The following is a 19,913-nucleotide window of genomic DNA, read 5'->3' on the forward strand; positions in this document are numbered from 1 at the left end:
ACACATTTGTCAGCAAAGTAGACCATTGGACAATAAAATAAAAACCAAAACAAATGAAACTAGAGTGTTGGCAACATCTTCTGCTTATAATTATAGGGGAAAAACACACACAGGCCTTATAAGTACAGGATGCAAGCACACACACAGCATGTCGATACCCACATGTTCTGAAACCACAACTCAGAGAAGGATCTTTTGAGTCTTCTTAATTGGAAAATTTACAGGAAAATTGTCCATTGGTAAAATAAAATGCTGAGCCTCTTTATGGCAACAAAACCAACAACTTAAGATTTATGAGTTTGATCATTAAAACTGTTTCTCAGAGCTTTGCTTTGTGTAAAATATCAATAAAAGAGTATTAAAGTTCTATGAGAGGAGTGACAGCGGAGAGGAGTTCCAGTCAGATTAGTTGTATTGCATCTGTTGTTCAGCCTGATTGTACTGTATGTTATTTCACCAATGACGCCATGTAGCCCCAGAGATAATCAATGTCTCTGCTGCATCTATTTATACAGAGAGCAGCTGTAAAGAGGACCCAGTAAGAATCCGTGGGGAGACGAGTTAATGAACTGAGAGCGAGTGGAAAAGAAGGATCTGGGATGAAACGGTGGAAGGAGAGAGGGAAGGAGAGGGAGAGCAGTGTTGTGGAAGCCTGGCTCAAGGGTGTTTCCATGGTAGGATTGCCCAGGAATCTGAATGCTGGTGCCAGACGTGGGGAAACCCTCATCCAAAACAAGGGGAGCACACCCACCCATCAGCACCGGTCCAGGGGCCACACATGGTCCTAAAGTCAGACGGGTTTGGAGATGAGAAGGAGTCAGAGAAGATTCTGACCCGGAGAAGACGTTCTTGTGTCCTGATGTGACTCAGCTCCGGTCAACAAGTTAGATGTTAACTCATTTGGTGGTTTATTTTAGGGAACGGAGTTAAGGAAGAGTTTTGGTAACTAATTAAACAGGATAAAAACTCCACTTCAAACTCACTTCTTCTATTTTTCAACAGATGAAGTTTAAAGGATCTTTATGAAATTTATGAGAAGATTTTTTAGTACAGAATTATTTTTCAGATCTTTGAAAATGAGAGCATGAAGGGGGAACAATGACATTTGTTTTATTCAGATTAATTCCATGCTCTTCTGCTTCTTTTACTGCACGTCACTAATGGTAAGAAAATAATTCTAATAGTTTGAGGTGTCTAAAGTTCTTCATTCTGATTTGAGTAATTATTTTACCTTATCCTCCACAAATTATTTGTTAAATTCATACTTTTTTTCAGCTGTCTTATGAGGGTGTTCTAGTGTCTGGTAAATCTTTTAAGGGTGAGTATTAAATATTAAGTGTTAAATCAATGTTTGTTAGCACTATCTGCTAAAGTCACTTGAAGTATGAAAGTAAAAGTATTCTTTGTTAAATAAAATGTTCTCAGTGCTACTATATGTGATGTTTAGTATTAATATTGGTGCTGCATTTTGCTAGTGGATGTTTTAATCTAAAGTCACCTCCTTTACATGCTGCTGGCTAGTTTCCCCTACAGCTGTGCATTACTATCATAACACAATCTGTATCTCTGCCCTTTTTATGAGCTCAGACAACAGATCCGATAAGAATAATCATAAATCATTTCAATAATTTAATCATAAATCCTCCAGTTTATCAGAAAAATAAGAAGAAAAAAGGTAATTATGAGTTTTTACTTGGCAGAAAGGTGAAAACTCTTAGAATCAAGAGGTAAATGTCAGAGTAAAACTATTTGACAGTTTATTACTTCATTGTATTAACTTTGTAAACAACAGCTATTCTAAAGAGTTGATTGACATGAAGACAAAGTTCAGTGATCAGACTGGATAACAGGGTCAGATGCTTTTCATCAGATAAAGATCAGAGAAATCTGATGTGAAATCAGTGAAAATAAGAAGGAAAACGACAAAAATTATTGGTTTTGGCTCAACTAGATTCAGTGAAATGTGAATAATAACCTAATATCTCAGAGGAAAGACTAAATCCCAACCTCTCCATTGAATAAAACGAGACTAAAATGTAAAATACTTCATTAGGAATCAATGCTGAAAAATGAAGATCGCTGCAAAAGCAACAAAAAGCTTCCAAAAAAAAAATAAAAATCCAAACAGGATGTCGGGTAAGCTCGAATAAACACATGGTTAGCTGGTTAAGCTAATGATCTGCCACACATAAACTGAAACCCTCGGTCCGCCGTCCTCTCAGGAAGAGATCAGGTGAATCAAAGGGGAAGACGTCTCGACTCTAATCACCCCTAGAACTCCATAAACAACTACTCTAACATGTTATCCCGGACGGCCTTGAATTCTTCCCTTCACAGGTGGAACAATGAAAAGGCTTCCCTGTGCTCTTGAATGAGTCACGGCCTGATAGGATTGCACGTGTTTACGCGGCTCAGCCTTGGCCCCAAACTCTGCCTCACGTTGCTTTTTTTTTTTTTTTGGGTTGGGGGGGGGGGCGCTAATCAAGGAAATTGCTGTTTGTAAACCTCCTGGTATCGACATCTGGGAGCAGTCGTCTCTCCCTCCAAACCCAAACAGCTTAAAGTAAGAAAAAGAGAAACAAATACTGAGGCATGGCACACACACACACACACACACACACACACACACACACACACACACACACCACAAACACACACACACACACATGCCGCACACACTGCATTTTGTGATTCATTCCTCTGCTGAACAGGCAATGGAAACTTCTGCAAATGTAAATCTGCTGGGTTAAAAATACAGCACATTAATGTGCACCACATGTGGCACTCTGGCAGCATGGAGGATATTTTGGCGGCGGGGGGAGATTTCAGAGAGAGAGAGAGAGAGGAGGGCTGCAGTCCTGGGGTTTCTCCAACAGCGGAGAGAGGGAGACACACACACACACACACACACACACACACACACACACACACACACACACACAAACACACACGTATATACACACACAGCTGTACAGAAAGCTAATTCCAGCACTCCTTTTTTTTTTTTTACCTTGAGCCTTTTCCACGAACACCACCTTGGAGTCGTGCTGGAAGTTGTGTCCGTCGAGGAGCATCCTCTCCCCTCCGGAGGCGGGACACGTCTCCAGGCTCTGCTTATCCACCAGTGGCAGCTCCTGGGCCGATCTCTGGGCTGTGTGGGAGGAGGAGAAGAGGAATCGGCCTCATCGTTTCAGCTAATACACACCTACTCCCCATGCAGACCTGAGCATCCAGACCAAAGCTGAATCACTACCTAGACGACTTTCACGGAGCCGCTAACCTCCTGCTCTTTACGTCAGAGTCAAACCGAAAGAAGAGGGAAGCACTGCTTTGAGTTTATTTGTGTTATCCTAAAAATTACTGAGGATGATCTGTTTCAAATATTTATTTTTGCACTGCTCTTCCTTACCTTCTGACTTAACGTCTCATTCCTAGCTCGCTCTCTGCTTTTCAGAAATAATACTCCTTCTTATGAAATATTTGCACATCTTTTCAGTCTGAACTCGATGTCTCTGGTGAAAGATTTCGGTAATTACTGTATACTTTGATCGACTGCGTAACAGAAATATTTGGATTATCATCTTTTAGTAATTTGATGCTCCTGCTTTCTGATTTTGATAAAACTAATTCTCTCCTGGAAATCTTTCATTACTTTCGACATCTCTCTGTTCTTCTTCCTCAGTCTGGCTGTCGTTTAGCCTCACACACACACACACACACACACACACACGCACACACACATGCACACACACACACACATGCACACAATTATATTTTGGTCAGAAACAATTGTTCTGTGGCGATTGTTCAGAAAGTAACAAAAGCTCTATTTCAAGATGCTGAAATCAGGGTTTAACTACTGTCTTTCATTTTAGCTCAGAAGACTTCATCTCCTGGCAGCTCTCAGCACCAGAACAGCATGAACTGGTTGAGTTTATCCCAGACCAGTGAAAGGTCAGATCCAGTGCAGACGAGAGAGTCAATGGAATTTATCAACTGCAGCCTTTTTTAATCTCAGTCACATGAACCAGAACCTGCCTCATATGATTAATATCGTTATTGATTAATCCAATGATTATCTTTTAAACACTTCATGTTTTGTCTCTAATCTGGCAAAAAAAAAAAAAAACAGCAACAAGTCTTCAAACCGTTCTCGTCCAGAAAAAACACAACAATGTTAATTTGTGAAGTCTGAACCAGAGACAAGTATTTTCCCCACTGATTGATTCAGGAAGCAGCTTTTTTGAATGGAATGTTACCTACCAGCTCTCCTCTTAACCCTTTAGACTGATTTGAATAAATAGTAGAAGCCTTAAATTATGGAGCTATTCTGTGAGAGATGTTCACTCATGTTGTCATGTTCAAAATGACGATGTAAACAGGTTAATGTCAAGAAGGGATTACCCCCTTATCATGTCCTCCCCCTTTATGTAGTTTAGTTTAGTTTAGTTTAGTTTAGTTTAGTTTAGTTTAGTTTAGTTTAGTTTAGTTTTTATTTAATTTAGTTTAGTTTAGTTTATCTGAGGGATCAATGTAATTTCATAAAAACCCATGATTATACATGGTTAAAAAAGCCAGAATTAGCAGAAGGCTAGTTTTCATCTGTAATCCCCTGTTGTGTATTAGTATACCTGCACTTTGCAAATTAGCAAATAATGGGAATTCCTTAACTCTGCAAAAAAAAGCACTCCAGAAATTCAATTTCTGACTTTATGCCAAAGGAAAAATAAGGAAAAATAAATACACACTAAAATGGAAATATGTCCAGCAGCATAATTACAAAAAAATTAAGACAAAAAAAGGCAAACAAACCATCCAATATATCATCAGACCCCTTAAGGATGTTGAGCCCACCAGTGATGTGGTCTACATTACAGACCTGATCAATATGAGCTTTTTATCATTACAATAGTTTCTGGACTATAAGGCTCACTGGACTATAAGGCTCACTGGACTATAAGGCTCACTGGACTATAAGGTTCACTGGACTATAAGGCTCACTGGACTATAAGGCTCACTGGACTATAAGGCTCACTGGACTATAAGGCTCACTGGACTATAAGGCTCACTGGACTATAAGGCTCACTGGACTATAAGGCTCACTGTTGGTTTTTGAGAAAAATAAAAGCTTGTAGGTGCGTCTTGTCGCACGGAAAATACTGTATTTAGGATGAGCTGTAGAGGTTAAGGAAAAAAAGCGAACATGAGAAGATGCACTCACAGCACTCGATTGGGTTGGATGCAGCCTGCAGGGACACCGTTCTCCCCGTGGCCTGGTTGATGTGGACTCGGAAAACCATCCGCACACGCGTGTTCTTGCGTCCGATGTCGGTCTCCCCCTTCCTGAGCTCGATGTCTGAATTGCGCAGCTTTAAGATGCCTGCGCAGTCAATTCTGTGTTTGTGGAAACACGGGATGAAGTTAGTTAGTTAGTTGTGCCAAAGTCTGCCTGTCTAAAAAGCACATCAGCGTGAGCACCGGTGACATCTGCTCTCACAGTTAATCAGGCTGTGATTCATGCAGCGCTGCAGCCAGATCAGACGTGATTTCTAGTGTCCGTCAACGGAGGCTGCGCTCGTGTCAACAGATCATCATGACCCCCCCAGCAGGACCTTCACACCTCAGTGCTCCAACTCTTGGCTGGGAACATTCATTATATGTTTGTTAGGATCTGTGGCAGATGGCTCCAGAAAAACGCTTCCACGAATCTCACATCTACATGTTTTCTATAAGATTTCTTTTTACAGTCTCAGTCTTCATTAGACGCCTAATAAACCCCCCCCTCCCCACACACTTTTTGATACCTCTAATACTTCTAGCCTCTCCAAACGGTTTCTGGCATTTCCATTGCCGTGCTACTTGATGCCGCATTCCTCAAAGCCTAGTTAATGTCAACTTTTACACACATTTTGAACACTCCCTAACATTCTTCTCGGCAGACACCAGGGTCTGCTTCGCTGGCGAAGTAATCAGGTGTTGATGCTGAGAACCCCAGCTGCTCCGCTCTCCGCCCACGCAGACGAGTGAAAAACCACATACTGAGACGTCTGTTCAGGAACCGAGAAGAAGTTTTATAGGAGAAATCGCAATCCCAATAAGAGAAGTCACCTCTTTAATGCTAAAAAAAAAAGAGAGCTAAAGCGCTCGATGAATAGATGTCCAAGGCCTGTATTCTCCTCCACGTGATGAGAAGAGAAACCATATCCTGAGGTGATGTTGTTGTATAAGGGTAGCTTGTGTGCTACATCCATTAAAACGCTGAGAAAGTGCTGAGGTAAGCAAGTTGCAGACCCCGGGTCCCAGTTAGCAGCCCACAGCTTCCCCAGTAATCTGATCTCTGACGCTTATAAATGTGTGCAGAGGGCAACACACAACCCATACACACCCCAAAGACGCACAGAATGCTGTGCATAGTTTCCGAACTGTTTAACATTTAATTGCTAGAATCTTAATGTTTCTTAGACCAAAACAATCACGGTGATGAAGTAATCTTACATGTGAACTCAACACGCAGCTTTGTAGCTCTCTGCTAGTCATTGATGGATTGTGTGTAGCAAATACATTTTGCTACATACAAGAAGTCTAAATTTACTTGACACTATAAACAGAGGCAAACAGAAATAACACATTTTCAAAATGTCACTGGTTTGTGCAGCTTTAACAAGCAAATATTAGAGAATCTCTGCGGATGAGGTTGTTTTTCAGGTCCCCCCAACAGCATCTCAGTGGGTTCAGGTCCAAACTGGGCTTTAAGAAGCTCAACGATGGACGTTCTCTTGGGACCACTGTCCTGCTGCAGGACCAGACACGACACGATTTCTGCTTCAGAATACACTTTGTGATCAGAATTCATTTCTTTCTAATTATGGAAAGTCATCCAGGTCCCAAAGAACATCCCAACATCTTACACATCCTTCCTGTTTGACTGTAGGTATAATGTCCTTCTAGTGGTATGCCGTGTTTACACCAGATGTGATGGCTTCAAACGGTTTAACTTTAGACCCATCAGTCCGTAGAATACTCTCTCAAAAGCTCTGAGGAGCATCAAGGGGTGATGTTACAAAGCCTGAACGTTCTTCTGGGTCTCCTGTGATGTTATCTCAGTGTCTTTGGAGTCGTGGAACCCCAAAAATGTATTGAACTGAGATCTGCAGTTTACTGAGTCGCCTCTTTGGGTTTTTTCTGTGCTTGTGGAGGAATTTTTAGAGGTAATGCCACTTCTGCTAATATTCACTATTGTTCCAAGTTTTCTCCGTTTGTAGAGGATCCTAAAGACTTACAAATGGCTTCATGACCCGTCTGTCACGGGTGACTTTCTTCTCCATTTCTTCCTTTAGTTTTTCATCATCATGTTCTGCTACTGAGACCTAAGTCAATTTTATGCCTTTGGCCTGTTTGAGTGATGATTTGATTGAAAAGAGCTGGTACTGATTAGGCCTGGGTTTAACTAGTCCAGCTGCAACCAGTTATGCAGTTTTTTTTCCGGATTTAGTTAAAAATTAGTAAGCAAAAAAAGAACTGTTACTTGTTTGAATACAGTAGTTTCAAGGTTGGATTTGCTTCAAATAACACATGACTTCACTCTGATGAAAGAACTGGAGACTTGTCCTGGGCTCCATTTATATCCACAAAACTTGTTGAAATCTGACTGAGACTTTGCCTCAGAAAATGTCAGGTTTGATGCTGACTTTGCCAAAATTACCAGATTTTGCAACTCCGAACCTTCAGCTCTTCATCTTTTGAGGCCAATCCAAGTCTCAGGCTGTTCGATATCAATTCAGGAATGATCCATAAATGACATCAGAGCAAAGCCTTAATTTTTTTTAAGGTTTAACTTGGATTTTAGCCAGAAGGTTTAGGATTAACTGCAGATTGAGCCCGTCGTAAACTTCCTGACATTTTGACCCCTGGTACTCACATGGCCCGCATGTTGTTCTCCGGCAGCAGTGGGATCTCCAGGACCTTGGTGTTGTTGTGCAGGGCCTCGTGGCTCGGAGTGGACACGGTCTTCCCGGTGATACGGTGGACCTGGTAGAAGGCGTGGGGTCTGAGCAGCCGGTCGTCAGCGGTGCCAATGAACAGCTGCAGAGTCAGAGGCTCGCTCTCCATGTAGCCATGAAGCTGAGAGAGAAAGACGAAGTTGTGTTTAAGACCACGTCTCATCCAATTTATGCTGTTAAAATAGGAATAATCCTTCAGAGAGTCAGTTTTTTTTAAACAAAGTACCAATTTAAGATGACATAATCGTCCTTTTTATCTTGGTTAATTTACTACCAATGGCCCGTTCACACTTCCTTCATCAGCCTTTGTCAAACCTGCCAAGACGTTGATCCGACAAGTAGCTGAATCTCGGGAGCAGCCGCCGCCAGACAGAAGTAAAAACCATCTACAGCCTGGTGATTTGTGAACGCTGCATTTGCCTTGTGATGAGATTAAGCTCGAGTTTCAAAAGAAAAATCAAGGTCATGTCAAGTCCAAGCCCCCGACATCCAGGGTTAAGACAAACTCACAGTAGTGATCCTGCTCTTATTTTTATCAGTAAAATGATCCTGCATGACGGAGCCGGAAAGGCACAGAAGTGCTTGGTGGTGTAGCTTGTGGGCTCAACCCAGACTTCTAAAGTACTCCCAGACCTCCATAGGTGTTGCTTGACAAGAGGCCTCGTGACAACATGACCTCAGCTACCCACACGGCAGGCATGAAGCCCGACCAGCGGGGTGAAATCCGAAAACAGCGGCTACTTCTGACACACTGAGAGTTATGTATGTTCTCCATACTCTGTGCCACAGAGGGATTAGAGCAGGATACTCAGCTTTTTGAGGTCGAACAAAAGGAAACTCAACAAAAAAAAATCCCGGAGCCCAAAATTGAAATGTACCAAATTAAATGTGGAGATTATATGGACTAGGGAAAATCTCATAAATCCATGAACCAATATGTGAGGTACAACAGGCCTGACCTAACATTTAAAAAAATACAAGTTTCTGTAAATTTTGCAGCACCTTCAATTAAATAGTATCTCATTCATTTCATTCAAGTCATTGCTTTTTCCCATTATCCTTATATTTTTGGCAGAGCATGTTCCAATCTTTCAGTATTTTAAATTAATGGGTTTTTTTTACAGTTATGTTTACATCATTTCTGTTTTCCTTTAGCAATTATACTGCACTTGAAGAGAGCTAATAGCACATCTGATGGAATTAGTATTTATCCTTAGTCAAAGGATATAGAAAAAATATGGATCTGGGTTCTGCCTGGAGTTTCTTCCTCAATGAAGGAGTTTTTTTCCCTGCTGCTGTCACTTATGCTTGCTCTGGAGAATCCTGTTGGGTTTCTCTGTCTGTTAAAGCACTTTGAAATGTCTGCTGATGTGATTAAGTGCTTGATTTAAAATATAGAAAAGTTACGTAAAGAAAAGATGAGACATTTTGAGTTAAAATACAAAAACTGGACAGCTATAGTAGACATCACCTTTCAGAGACCTGTGTAATACAGGCAGACACTGACCTCCACCTGCTGATACACCACTGAGGATATGGCTATCGCCTGAAACCACAGTGAAATGTCAAAATGAAGAGCACAGTCTTCAGTTATATATGACATGAAGGGCATTTGAGGCAAGGAGGAGAGGGAGAGGCTCGGACCGGCGGTGAGGAACATGTGATTTGGAGGAGGCTCCCTGTCAGGGCTAAGAGCTCCAGAAGGCCTGTGTATTTGTGAAAGGAAATGGATTGCTGCCTAGCAATGCTGTTTATTTAGGCAGCAGGAAGGAGTGTGATGAAGTGCGGTAGCCCGCTCGCAGTTACCTTCAAGCCGTGATTACAGCCACTGATTAGCTGCTTTGAATTATTATCAAGTCCTGGCAAAAAAAAAAGAAAAAAGAAACACTACAAAAATGAAATTTGATCATGTCAGATTGAACAATTTCAATCTTTTCTGTTATTTCCAAAACTTTAAAACTAATGTTTGTGTAAACTGAAGTGTTGAAGAGGCGATGCTGAATCAAGGAACGTCTCTTTTTCACTCTGGGATGTGAATCGTCTGTTTTATGGAGCAGCTGCAACAGACAACGGTCATGATTTGTTGATGCACTAAAATCACGGTGATACAATTTCATGTAAACCTCCTGCAGCTCCACCCTAACACTTTGACACTGGCAATGCAACCACCCCTCCCTACATACTATCACCCACTGCAGGAATGCAGAGACTCCGGCTGCTCAAGGCACCGAAGAGGAGGAGAGAGGAGTGAGGAAGACACCATCTCCATTCCGATTGTGAAAGGTTGATCATATACAAACACACACACTATCGTGCTTTAGTTTGCATGATATTTTCGTAAAATGCATGGTGGCACAAATACAAACGCCAAAAAAAGGGGCATGACTCTCAAAGAAGAACTAAAATGTACTTTTGAAAACCTTTTCAATTGTTTCGAAGCAAGAGGATTTAAGACAGGGGGAGGAAAACGATGATCTCACAGACTTGAATAACGGTATTTCCTCTCGGCCGGAGAACAGCATGAAACCCTGGGCATTAAACCCTGGGACTGCACACAGCACTGCAGAAGGGGGCATACTTCAGTCTGCTGCTGGTGTAAGAGCGGGTGTGGTTGAGACAGGCAGCAGCTATGGCATTAAAAAGGACAGAAAATAGCCAGCTTAGCTGTGTTGGATGCTGGACATGCAGAAAAAAAAGAAAAAAAAATCCACCACAGAAAAGCGTCATCCAGAATAAACTCAGCAACGTCTGGCCAGGGTTTGAGGCAGAGAAGTGACGGGACGAGCCCCGGAGGGCCTGCACCGCCAAGGGTAACATGTAATCAGGAAGTCACAGAGATGCCCTTTCTGACATCTCCATCACCGCCCGCCAGAAACGTGTGTGGTTTAGCCTCTCCCGCCTCTGCAGGACGTAGCTCGCGATGATGTCATCCGTACACACGGGAACTTTCCCAAACAAAGGGAAGTCTGTGTGGTTGGGGTGGTAGCTCCCGGAAAGGCTGGTGGGGGGGGAGAGGAGGTTTGGATTGAAGAGAACACACAGCCTCTTTTTCAGCTGGGGTGAACTCGGACCCTTCTTAAATCATTAGCACCTTCACACGGACAAACACACACGGCTCAACCAAGAGTACAACGTGTTTTTGTCTCTCAAACATGTGTTATTCCGCTGCTGGACATGAATACAACGTTTGTGTTATCTGTCCTATGTGTTTAAATCCAACAGTTATACAAAACCATAAAAGACTCACGAGAAGAACAGAGATTGTTTTGTCATGTGAAAGCTGGACCCATAAAAGATCTATTTGTTTTAACACAAAAACTAGTAATAATTAATAAAAAATTTATTTAATAAAAATATGTGTATTTTGATATTATGAATATTATTTCATGGAGAGACAAAAACAAAAACATTTGAAAAAAAACATAAAAGTTTTTCATTTTCTTGGGTTTGTCTCTTCATGAAAGAATATTAATTCAATTAAAAGAAATATATTATTATGAAATAGAAAATTAAAAGCAAGAAATACTCGTATTTTGCCAACAGTGTTTTTATATTGTTAAAAAAATTTACTTTAAGAAAAGTTGATGCTGAATCAATAAATTTGTGTTAATTGTATCTCTGAATATGTAAGAAATTTTACATTTTACAAATCCAAAAAGGAGAAAAAGAAAATACTTAAAATCTCCAAAATATCACAAATGATACAAAGAACATTCCATGTTCTTTGGGTGACAGTAGCTCAGTCCACTGAGTCTAAGACCAGAAGTTGCCGGTTTGAGACTCAAGTTGGACAAAAAATTTCGTAAAATTTCATACAAATATATACTGTATATATATATATATATATATATATATATATATATATATATATATATATATATATATATATATATATATATATATATACAGTATATATTTGTATGAAATTTTACGAAATTTTTTGTCCAACTTGAGTTGGATATATATATATATATATATATATATATATATATATATATATATATATATATATTAATTCACGGAAAAGAAAATGAAACAAAAAAAATAGCTTCTGAGTTATGCCCCTGACCCTATGGGGCAGAAGCAGACTTGCTCAGAATGAGCCAAAATCCAACTGGTAACCATAGAAAAAAAAAAAATACAAAAGATAAAACTTCCTCAAAAAGTCCTCTCTTCAGTATCTGAGATCTTCTCTGGAAACAAAACTCCCTCCCAATATTAGCCTAAACCCGACTTGTAACCATGGAAACAATGAAAATAAAAATGACAGAAGTCCCTAAATACTGCCAGTTACTTTTTTATGGTTAACGGGTGAACAAAGTTTAATGAAAAAATATTGTATCATATTATAATATAATATTATAACTCCTTTAGTGACGGCAGGCGGTTGGACGGTTGCTAAATCGTGTCTATCTTTGTTGGTGGGAGGAGATAATAAAATATCAAAGGTATCAGTTACAGCCACAGCCTGGCTCGCCACTGCCTGATCCAGCTCCTTTATTTGTTCAGAGACTGAGGTCGGTGGTGTGGGGTAACAGTCGGGGACCAGACGGGTTCCTAACCAAAACATATCTGCAGTTGTCCAAATTTTTTTCTTTGGCCTCGACCACCAGAGCTACTGCGGTTAAAGCTCATGACTAAGCTCTTACTGGCCACGCAGCATCGCTGGGTAACTGTCTGTACTGTAATGGAAAAGTCTGAGTCACCTTGTCTGGACAGGAACTGGCTGAGTGGACTGGTCTGTCTACAAGCATATCTTTGGTATTCCATTCAGAAATGTGACAACTTTGACTCACATATCAGGAGCGTCATGACAAGCATGTCGCACCGGTCTGTTGCAACATAAGAGGTAGAAAACACAGAGGTGCAGAGGTGAGAAGCAACAGTGAAAAGGAGTCTAATGGTTACACCATGTGTGTAATCATCACAGGAAACTACTCAGTCCAGCTCAGTGGTTCTCAACATATGGTTTAAGCCTCTGAGGAGGGGAGGGGGTGTTGCAATGAAAGTCAATGGGGCAATGGAGTAAGAAAATGATGATTGTTAAAAAGTCACTATTCTTTTGAAATATCTCAGTAATATCCTCCTAGAACATAGCCAGACAGATGTCCCACCCATGTTTGGACATCACAGTTTGATACTGGCTTTTATGAAGACAAAAAACCCCATGAGAATCAAAAGTTTATCAAACCTGGACGACTGGGTGTCCTCCAGCCAGGGCCTTCACCGCCCCCCTGCTGCCCTCCGTCTCATAGTGGGCTCGATGGTGGGACTTGGGTTGGACGTCTATCTGCAGGCTGTATGGTCCAGAGCTGGATGGCAGCTGCCAGTCCAGGGCTGGCAGGGACGGGCTGTCGGTGGGAAAACATGTACGACATGTAAACTCAACGAGGTAGAAGGACGGCTTGGTTTAGTTACAATAATCAAGGTAGAATGTGCAGAATGTCATACGTCAGAGCTATGATAAACTTGTACTACTGTCACAGAATACTCAGCAAATCTGTGACTTTAATCAACTTTTCAAATACTACTCTAAAACAAGTGGAAAAGAGACTCTTTATTATTTTTATATACTTTGTACACTTAGAAATCCACTTTTGAAGGCTTTGAACAGATGTTCAGCTCTAGACCAGTTGCTTACCTGACGTACTGTTTGGGTTTGGACCAGGAGTATGGGTGTTGTGGAACATCAAGAAAGCCGCCACAGTAGCCCTCTTTCTTTAGCGGCAGGCGGTTCGACGGTTGATCATCCAGACAGAACTCCCCTGGACTCAGCTCCTCCCCTCCAGGCTCCACCTTCAGCCCAACGGTGGGGCTGAGCTCCTGGCTGGTCTTACGGGCCTTCAAGGGGATTCCTTCTCCAATGTCAGCCACTCCATCTGTGGTCAACGCATTGATGGCCGCCAGGATGGCCGAGTTGGTGTACTGGTTGGTGTTGGGCAGCCACGTCTCGTCGGTAATACTGAGGCGAGGGGACGTCTGCGGGGACAGTCCGGGGGAGTGGGTGGGCGAGTACGGGAAGGGTTTATGTGTCGACACGCTGCCGTTGAGACTGTACTTCCGCTTTGCGCCGCAAGGGGAGTTGGGCCTGGACCCACGCTGACCAATCCAGATGTCTTCTGTCTGACCAGTGCGAGGGGAAGTGGAAGGGGAGTGACGAGGGGAACCGCCAGAGGTGCAGCCGTCACCTGGAAGCGTGAGGGTGGACCCCTTGGGGGACACGGAGGGTGACTGCCAGGGGGAGTTCTGTGGCGAGTTGTCGTAGTTGTAGGAAAAGCTTGACTCGTAGGAGGAGGCGTCAGAGTGGCAGCTACGAGATGATAGGCTGCTGGTCGGACTCAGGCAGCTGGGATCACGATAGCCGTCTGCACTGGGGAGGGTCAACGTCACGATGGAGTTGACCCGCTTGGCCACAGGAAGGTTGTCCTCCTCTACCTCATCTTCAGGAAACTGACCATAGGCTGTGATCTCAATGCGAGGGCTCTCCAGGGTCGGGGCTCCGCTCGGGCGGATGCTTGAGGACGAAAAGTATGCGGCCGCTCTCAAGTCATCCTGAGTGTCGTAAGCGTGAGGTTCAGTACCAGAAACAGATATAGTGGGGCTGGACTGGAGGCTGTGGTACTGGGAGGGAAGACAGGGGTTACCCAGTGGAAGGGAGAGACTGACATTTGGCGTGTAGCCATATGCATCTGGAAGGCAAACAGAGAGAGTTTGTTACCATGATAATCAAACACACATTCGCTGGCTCCCTCACCGACACGGAGACAGCTGCCAAGCGGAGTCTTCTGAGAGCTGTTGCCTATAATGGCGAAAGAACAGCTTGCTTACCAGATTCAGGCCTCAGATATTTCCTGATGCAGAAGCTAGAAGAGTTCAAATGTGTGCCTCACATGACGGGGATCCCCAAAACACACTAAAGCCATCAATATAAAACATCTATGAATCAGGTATCTGCTCAGTTTATTTACAAGGAAGGTGAGAAGGAAGAATACAGGAGGAGTCTAAAAATAGCTTCGATTTTTTTTTTTCCATTTCAAGAGGCCAGATTTAAACCACTTAATGCATATGCTGCCGCCCATAAACTGTAATGTTATGAAAACACACGCTGATGCTTTTGTTGGCCAGTCCCATATTATAACAGCCATTGAAAATAAACACAAGATGGGACATGATTGGTTTATTTGCATGCTGGGCACACTGCGCCCAGCCTGGTGAGGCTCATGGTTTCCCAGCTTCATCCTCCTGCTGGTTAGCATGAAGCTGCACATGTTGTGGCAAAAGGCTGAGGTCACAATCTGGGCCAGAGGAGGAGGACGGGGACGGGGGGGCGGGGGGCATGGGAACGGGAGTTGTGGTTCTATGGCTGAAAGTAACCACAGTGAAGAGCATTGATTCTGATGGAGGCGGCTTTTAGGGACAGACAGTTGCAGTCAGACAATCACCACGGCTCCTGTCTGCAGTAAATTAACAAGAGTTAGGGGCCCCGTTGTAAAGACCATGACATCAGTGCTACACCATATGACTGCTTGTAATAAAAGAAAATGATGTTTGCATTTATAGCTGGTTGTGGTGTGTGACACACTACCAATGAAATGTTCTATAATTAGCCTGCTGTGAATTAACAGATATCCTGACAGGTAGCCTGAGGGGTCCTACACCATCAAATGGCACGGTTGAGCACTGGCATCAAAATTACCCACAATGCCATGTCAGTTGTTAGCCCAGGTTCAGTTTCGGCTACTCTTCCTCACTGTAAGAGGCTCACAAATGCAGAGGCACACCCAGCTAGCCCAAAGCAGCGGGGAGCGTCCCACTCCGAAAACCCTCAATGACTTAGTGGTGTTACTGACTGGGGCAAGACACATATGTACATATATACATATACATATATACGGTACATATTTGTAAATATATGTATATAATATACATATATATACACACACACACGTGTGTGTGTGTGTGTGTATACATACAGTACATACACACACACATATATATACAGTATATATACTGTATATACTGTACAGTACATTGACCAACACATACATACACATAGACACACTCCCACACATACACATATACAAGCATATACATATATATACACTACATTTTATAGGTCCTGTGTCCAATTATTATATAAGTTATTATTATATTAGTTAGTATTTTTTGTTATAATTATATTAGTTTTTTATTATATTAGTTTTGTTTTGACACAGTCCACTGATGATGTCTGTGTATTTCAGGCGGTGGGGCGGTGGGGTTTGTGGGGGGGTAGGTGATGGGGCAGGACCCGGGCCTCCCAGAGTCTACCTCCGCCACTGCCGTCAGCCTGACTGCTCCAGCGATGAATAGAGACATTCATCTGGAGGAAAGTGCGGCAACGACTTGAATCGACTATAAGTCGTTTACTGAATCAACACTGAGGGTAAATTTGAACAAATCACAAGAAGGAAGAGTTTCCACCAGGAGTAGAGTCATACATACCCTCTTCAGCTGATTTCATGATCTTTTGCGCAGAGAGAAACGTCTGAGCTCAAACTCTGAGTGCAGGAGCAGATGGGAGTAATTCCGTCTCCATATAGCGGAGTTTGTGTAGTCCCCAGCTGTTGCTCTGGATCCTCTCTCGCTGTTTGACCACAGATAAACAACGACAATGAGAAACAAGTGTCAAATAAGGCTGCGCTGGGAGAAACAGCTGCCACTTCTAAAAGGGGGTCAAAGTCGCATCCAAAAATGAGAAAATCGTCTCAAAACGCGCGGAGCAGTATCGAGACCGAGTCGTGATCTCTTTTGGAAGCTATTTTGGTCGCTGCGTTGAGATGCTGGGGGATCCTGGAGCTGCTGGGTCTCCGTGACGCACTTCTCCAGCGCGCACAGGACTTGTGCGCTTTTTAAACTCGGGAATCACCTCGGCGGCGGCGACGCGCCGCCCCTCCGCGCTCTGACGCACAGCCGACCACCAGATGAGTCCAAAGGAGATCCTCGCCGGGGTTTCCAGCCGTGTGGAAGGCCAATCAGAAAAGTTGGCAGTGGCGCCTGGATAAAATAAGCTTGTCCATAGGACAGCCAAACGCAAACCTCCAGTGATTGGAAAGCATTTTTTATCCAGCGCTTGTTAAAGCCGACCCGGCGGGATGGAGGGTCAACATCCATCTGAACGGGGAAAGAAATGGAGTTCCGGTGGCGCTGAGCGCTCTGATTAGTTAGAAGACAGATGTTAAATAAAAGCTTCTGTCCCACATGATCCATGACTGACTTAATGAGCAGGACCAGCATTAATCTTTCCGTCTATTTTTTCTTCTACTGTCTGTGTTTCCATTGGCATCATTTAAAGAGGAGTCATCAGCAACACAACACGTGGACACTCCTAAAGAAAGAGTAACGAGCAGACTAATCCTCCTGAGCACTTCACCTTCAACTGCTGCCGTTTTCACCCTGGAAGAGCCGTTCATCATCAGCCTCCAGCAGGATGATCAGCTAAAGCAGGCATGGGCGAGCTACGGCCCGCGGGCCGTGTCCGGCCCTTTAGGCATTGTAATCCGGCCCTTTAAATTTTTTTAAACTGTATAGTTAAATGGAATTATTATGGATTTTACATGTCATTTGCATTAGTACGGGTATCTATATGCCCCCCTCCCCCATGAGCTAAAGGCTTCTGGGTTTTCCAGATTGTGAGCTGAAGCTAATGTGCCAGAGCATGTAGCATTTAGCATGTAGCATGTAACACAATCATGACACATCCCACGCCCGCATGTAAAACATGAGTCTCTCTTTAGATGTGTGCAGCGTGTCACGGGGTTCTGAAAGCTCTTACAAATAAAAATAATTGCTTTTCCACTTCCACCTGACAGGCTGCATATCTGTGGGGCAAAAAGCACATAATTATACATACTTGCATAGAAGTGCTATATAAAAAAATTAAAAAAAATCAGCTCTCATACCCAGTCATTTGACATGCTGAGCTGAGAGCCTTCAGAGGGTTTTTCATGCGCTGCTCTCTGCGGTTGCTGGAGACTTATTTGGTCTCTGTCTTGTTGCTATGTTTGGCAGGCGCGGATCTTTCAGCAGCTGGCAGCACAGACACGGTTTCTGTGGTGACAATAGTCGTCGACTCGTCGACTTAAATGTATTTTTTTAAATGATTAGTTACTACATTTTTAATGTGAGAGGTCTCACACTAGCAGCAAATCCATGTATGGCATCAAACACCTCGGTGTGTTTTCACCCCTCCCCTGGTTTTACTGCCATGCTGATGCCTGCTGATTGGTGAATCACCATGAATCAATTCTGTATCTGATATACCACCATGTCAGGAAGAGATTTTTGTCAAGACAGGAACAGTATTTGTTGTGTCGAAGTCTAGTTTGTTGATCTTTTCTTTTTCTTTTTTTATTATAATATATAATTATAAAGACTAAATCAAAGTAACCCACCATCCAACCAACTTCTGCTTTATCAGAATTAGTTTTGGACTCTAGCGGTTACTTCCTGGTCCAAACTGTAGCCCAGTTGCTAGGGGTAACCATGTTCTTAACACCACTGATAATTAACACTGACAGCCTGGAAAAAAAAATAAAAAAAATAGGGGCTGCAAAGAGGTCAGCAACAAACGAAACAAACATGATGTGTTTCAAACAACCAGTTTCTGTTTCTGGAAGCTAACTTTAGCGATCTCCTTGTCTGTCCAACGGCGATGCCAACAATAATACAACTTGGAAACGATAGGTTGGTGGTGGTGGTGGTGGTGGGGGTTCTCCAGGATTCACCTCCATGTAGCTTCAAACAGTGAATAAATTTGGAAAAAATTGTTGAAGTAGGTCAATAAGTTGTAAACGAGGAGCTCCCTGCAGACTGGATGAAAAGTAAGAAGTTCACCCAAGTTACAACAATTCATCTTTAAGGAAACTCTGCACTAAATTTTATGGCAATTTATCCAATAGACACTCCTTAAAACACAAAATGCAACCTCATAGTGATAATGGAGGTGGGGGGGGAGGTGAGTATGTGAGTAAGTCAGTAAGAATCATCCCCTGTTGACATTTAGATTTAAAAATACTTGAGCTTGAATGAAAAAAAAAACCCAACATTCAAAGAGCCACACCTTAAAAAGCGTCCTGCATGAACTGAGTTTCTCTTTTTATTTGATAACAGCGGCTGTCTAGGCTGGTTTAACTGATGGTTTAACTCTTTTTTTAGAAATTGTGGAACCTGCAAAACACCAACAAATGTGCAAAGGAGTCATCTGAAATGCAAAAGCTACAGAATGAACTGTTTCAGATCTGTATGACGGGACAAATTACAAGAGAATTTACGTGGTCTTTCCCTTTATTTCCATATCGGAGGGATCAACCCATTTGTCCCCACGGAGCCCCAGAATGCATCACATGCATGTCCCACATTTAAATTAAACCAACGGGCTCGTATTTTGGCAAAGCTTCCCGCCAAAAAGAGCGAGGACACTTGAGAAATCCCAGCTCTCCGTTTCATCATGGGGATGTGGCTCAGCGGCCTCCCAGTCCTCCCACTTGTTTCTTTGACCTCATGGAAATCTCTCATGGGGCTTGATGGGGGGTTGAGGGGGGTGGGGGTGTAGGGGAGGACATCACAGTTATGTGTAACTGACACATGTGCTGCAGTAAACACTTCTAGCCGCCAGCAGTTAATAAATAGCTGCGCTGCTGATTGACTCGTGGACCCGTCTACGTCAGGACGGTGCTGATGGGGAGTTTTTCCAGCTAAGCCTGGTGCTGGTTAGAGGACACCTTCGTAACACGGACCGGAAGGCCGGAGGTGTCCACAGCCACAACACAAAGGACTGGTTTTCACGTCTACCTGTTGGTTTTGATCAAGATGATTGTCCAGTGCAGCAGATGATGTGTGATAATCGTAATCCCTGGACTGTTCAGGGAGACT

At 42.9% G+C, this 19,913-nt stretch overlaps 1 protein-coding gene across 2 annotated transcripts in view; it reads right to left on the minus strand.

Moving 5' to 3' along the window:
- nfatc1 (nuclear factor of activated T cells 1) overlaps positions 1-16,954 on the minus strand; it is a 36,111-nt gene extending 19,157 nt beyond the window's left edge. The window contains exons 1-6 of one of the 2 annotated variants that reach the window (XM_068333886.1): positions 16,485-16,954; positions 13,642-14,689; positions 13,192-13,351; positions 7,919-8,121; positions 5,222-5,394; positions 3,011-3,151 (exon numbers count right to left, since the gene is read on the minus strand). In XM_068333886.1, coding sequence (XP_068189987.1) covers positions 3,011-3,151; positions 5,222-5,394; positions 7,919-8,121; positions 13,192-13,351; positions 13,642-14,689; positions 16,485-16,503 — 1,744 coding nt within the window. In that variant the 5' untranslated portion in view covers positions 16,504-16,954. The remainder of the gene's footprint in view (positions 1-3,010; positions 3,152-5,221; positions 5,395-7,918; positions 8,122-13,191; positions 13,352-13,641; positions 14,690-16,484) is intronic. The other variant, XM_068333887.1, reaches the window with a different exon arrangement.
- Between the last annotated feature and the right edge of the window lie 2,959 nt (positions 16,955-19,913).

The sequence above is a fragment of the Antennarius striatus genome, chromosome 14 (assembly GCF_040054535.1).
Source record: "Antennarius striatus isolate MH-2024 chromosome 14, ASM4005453v1, whole genome shotgun sequence".
Taxonomy (NCBI): domain Eukaryota; kingdom Metazoa; phylum Chordata; class Actinopteri; order Lophiiformes; family Antennariidae; genus Antennarius; species Antennarius striatus.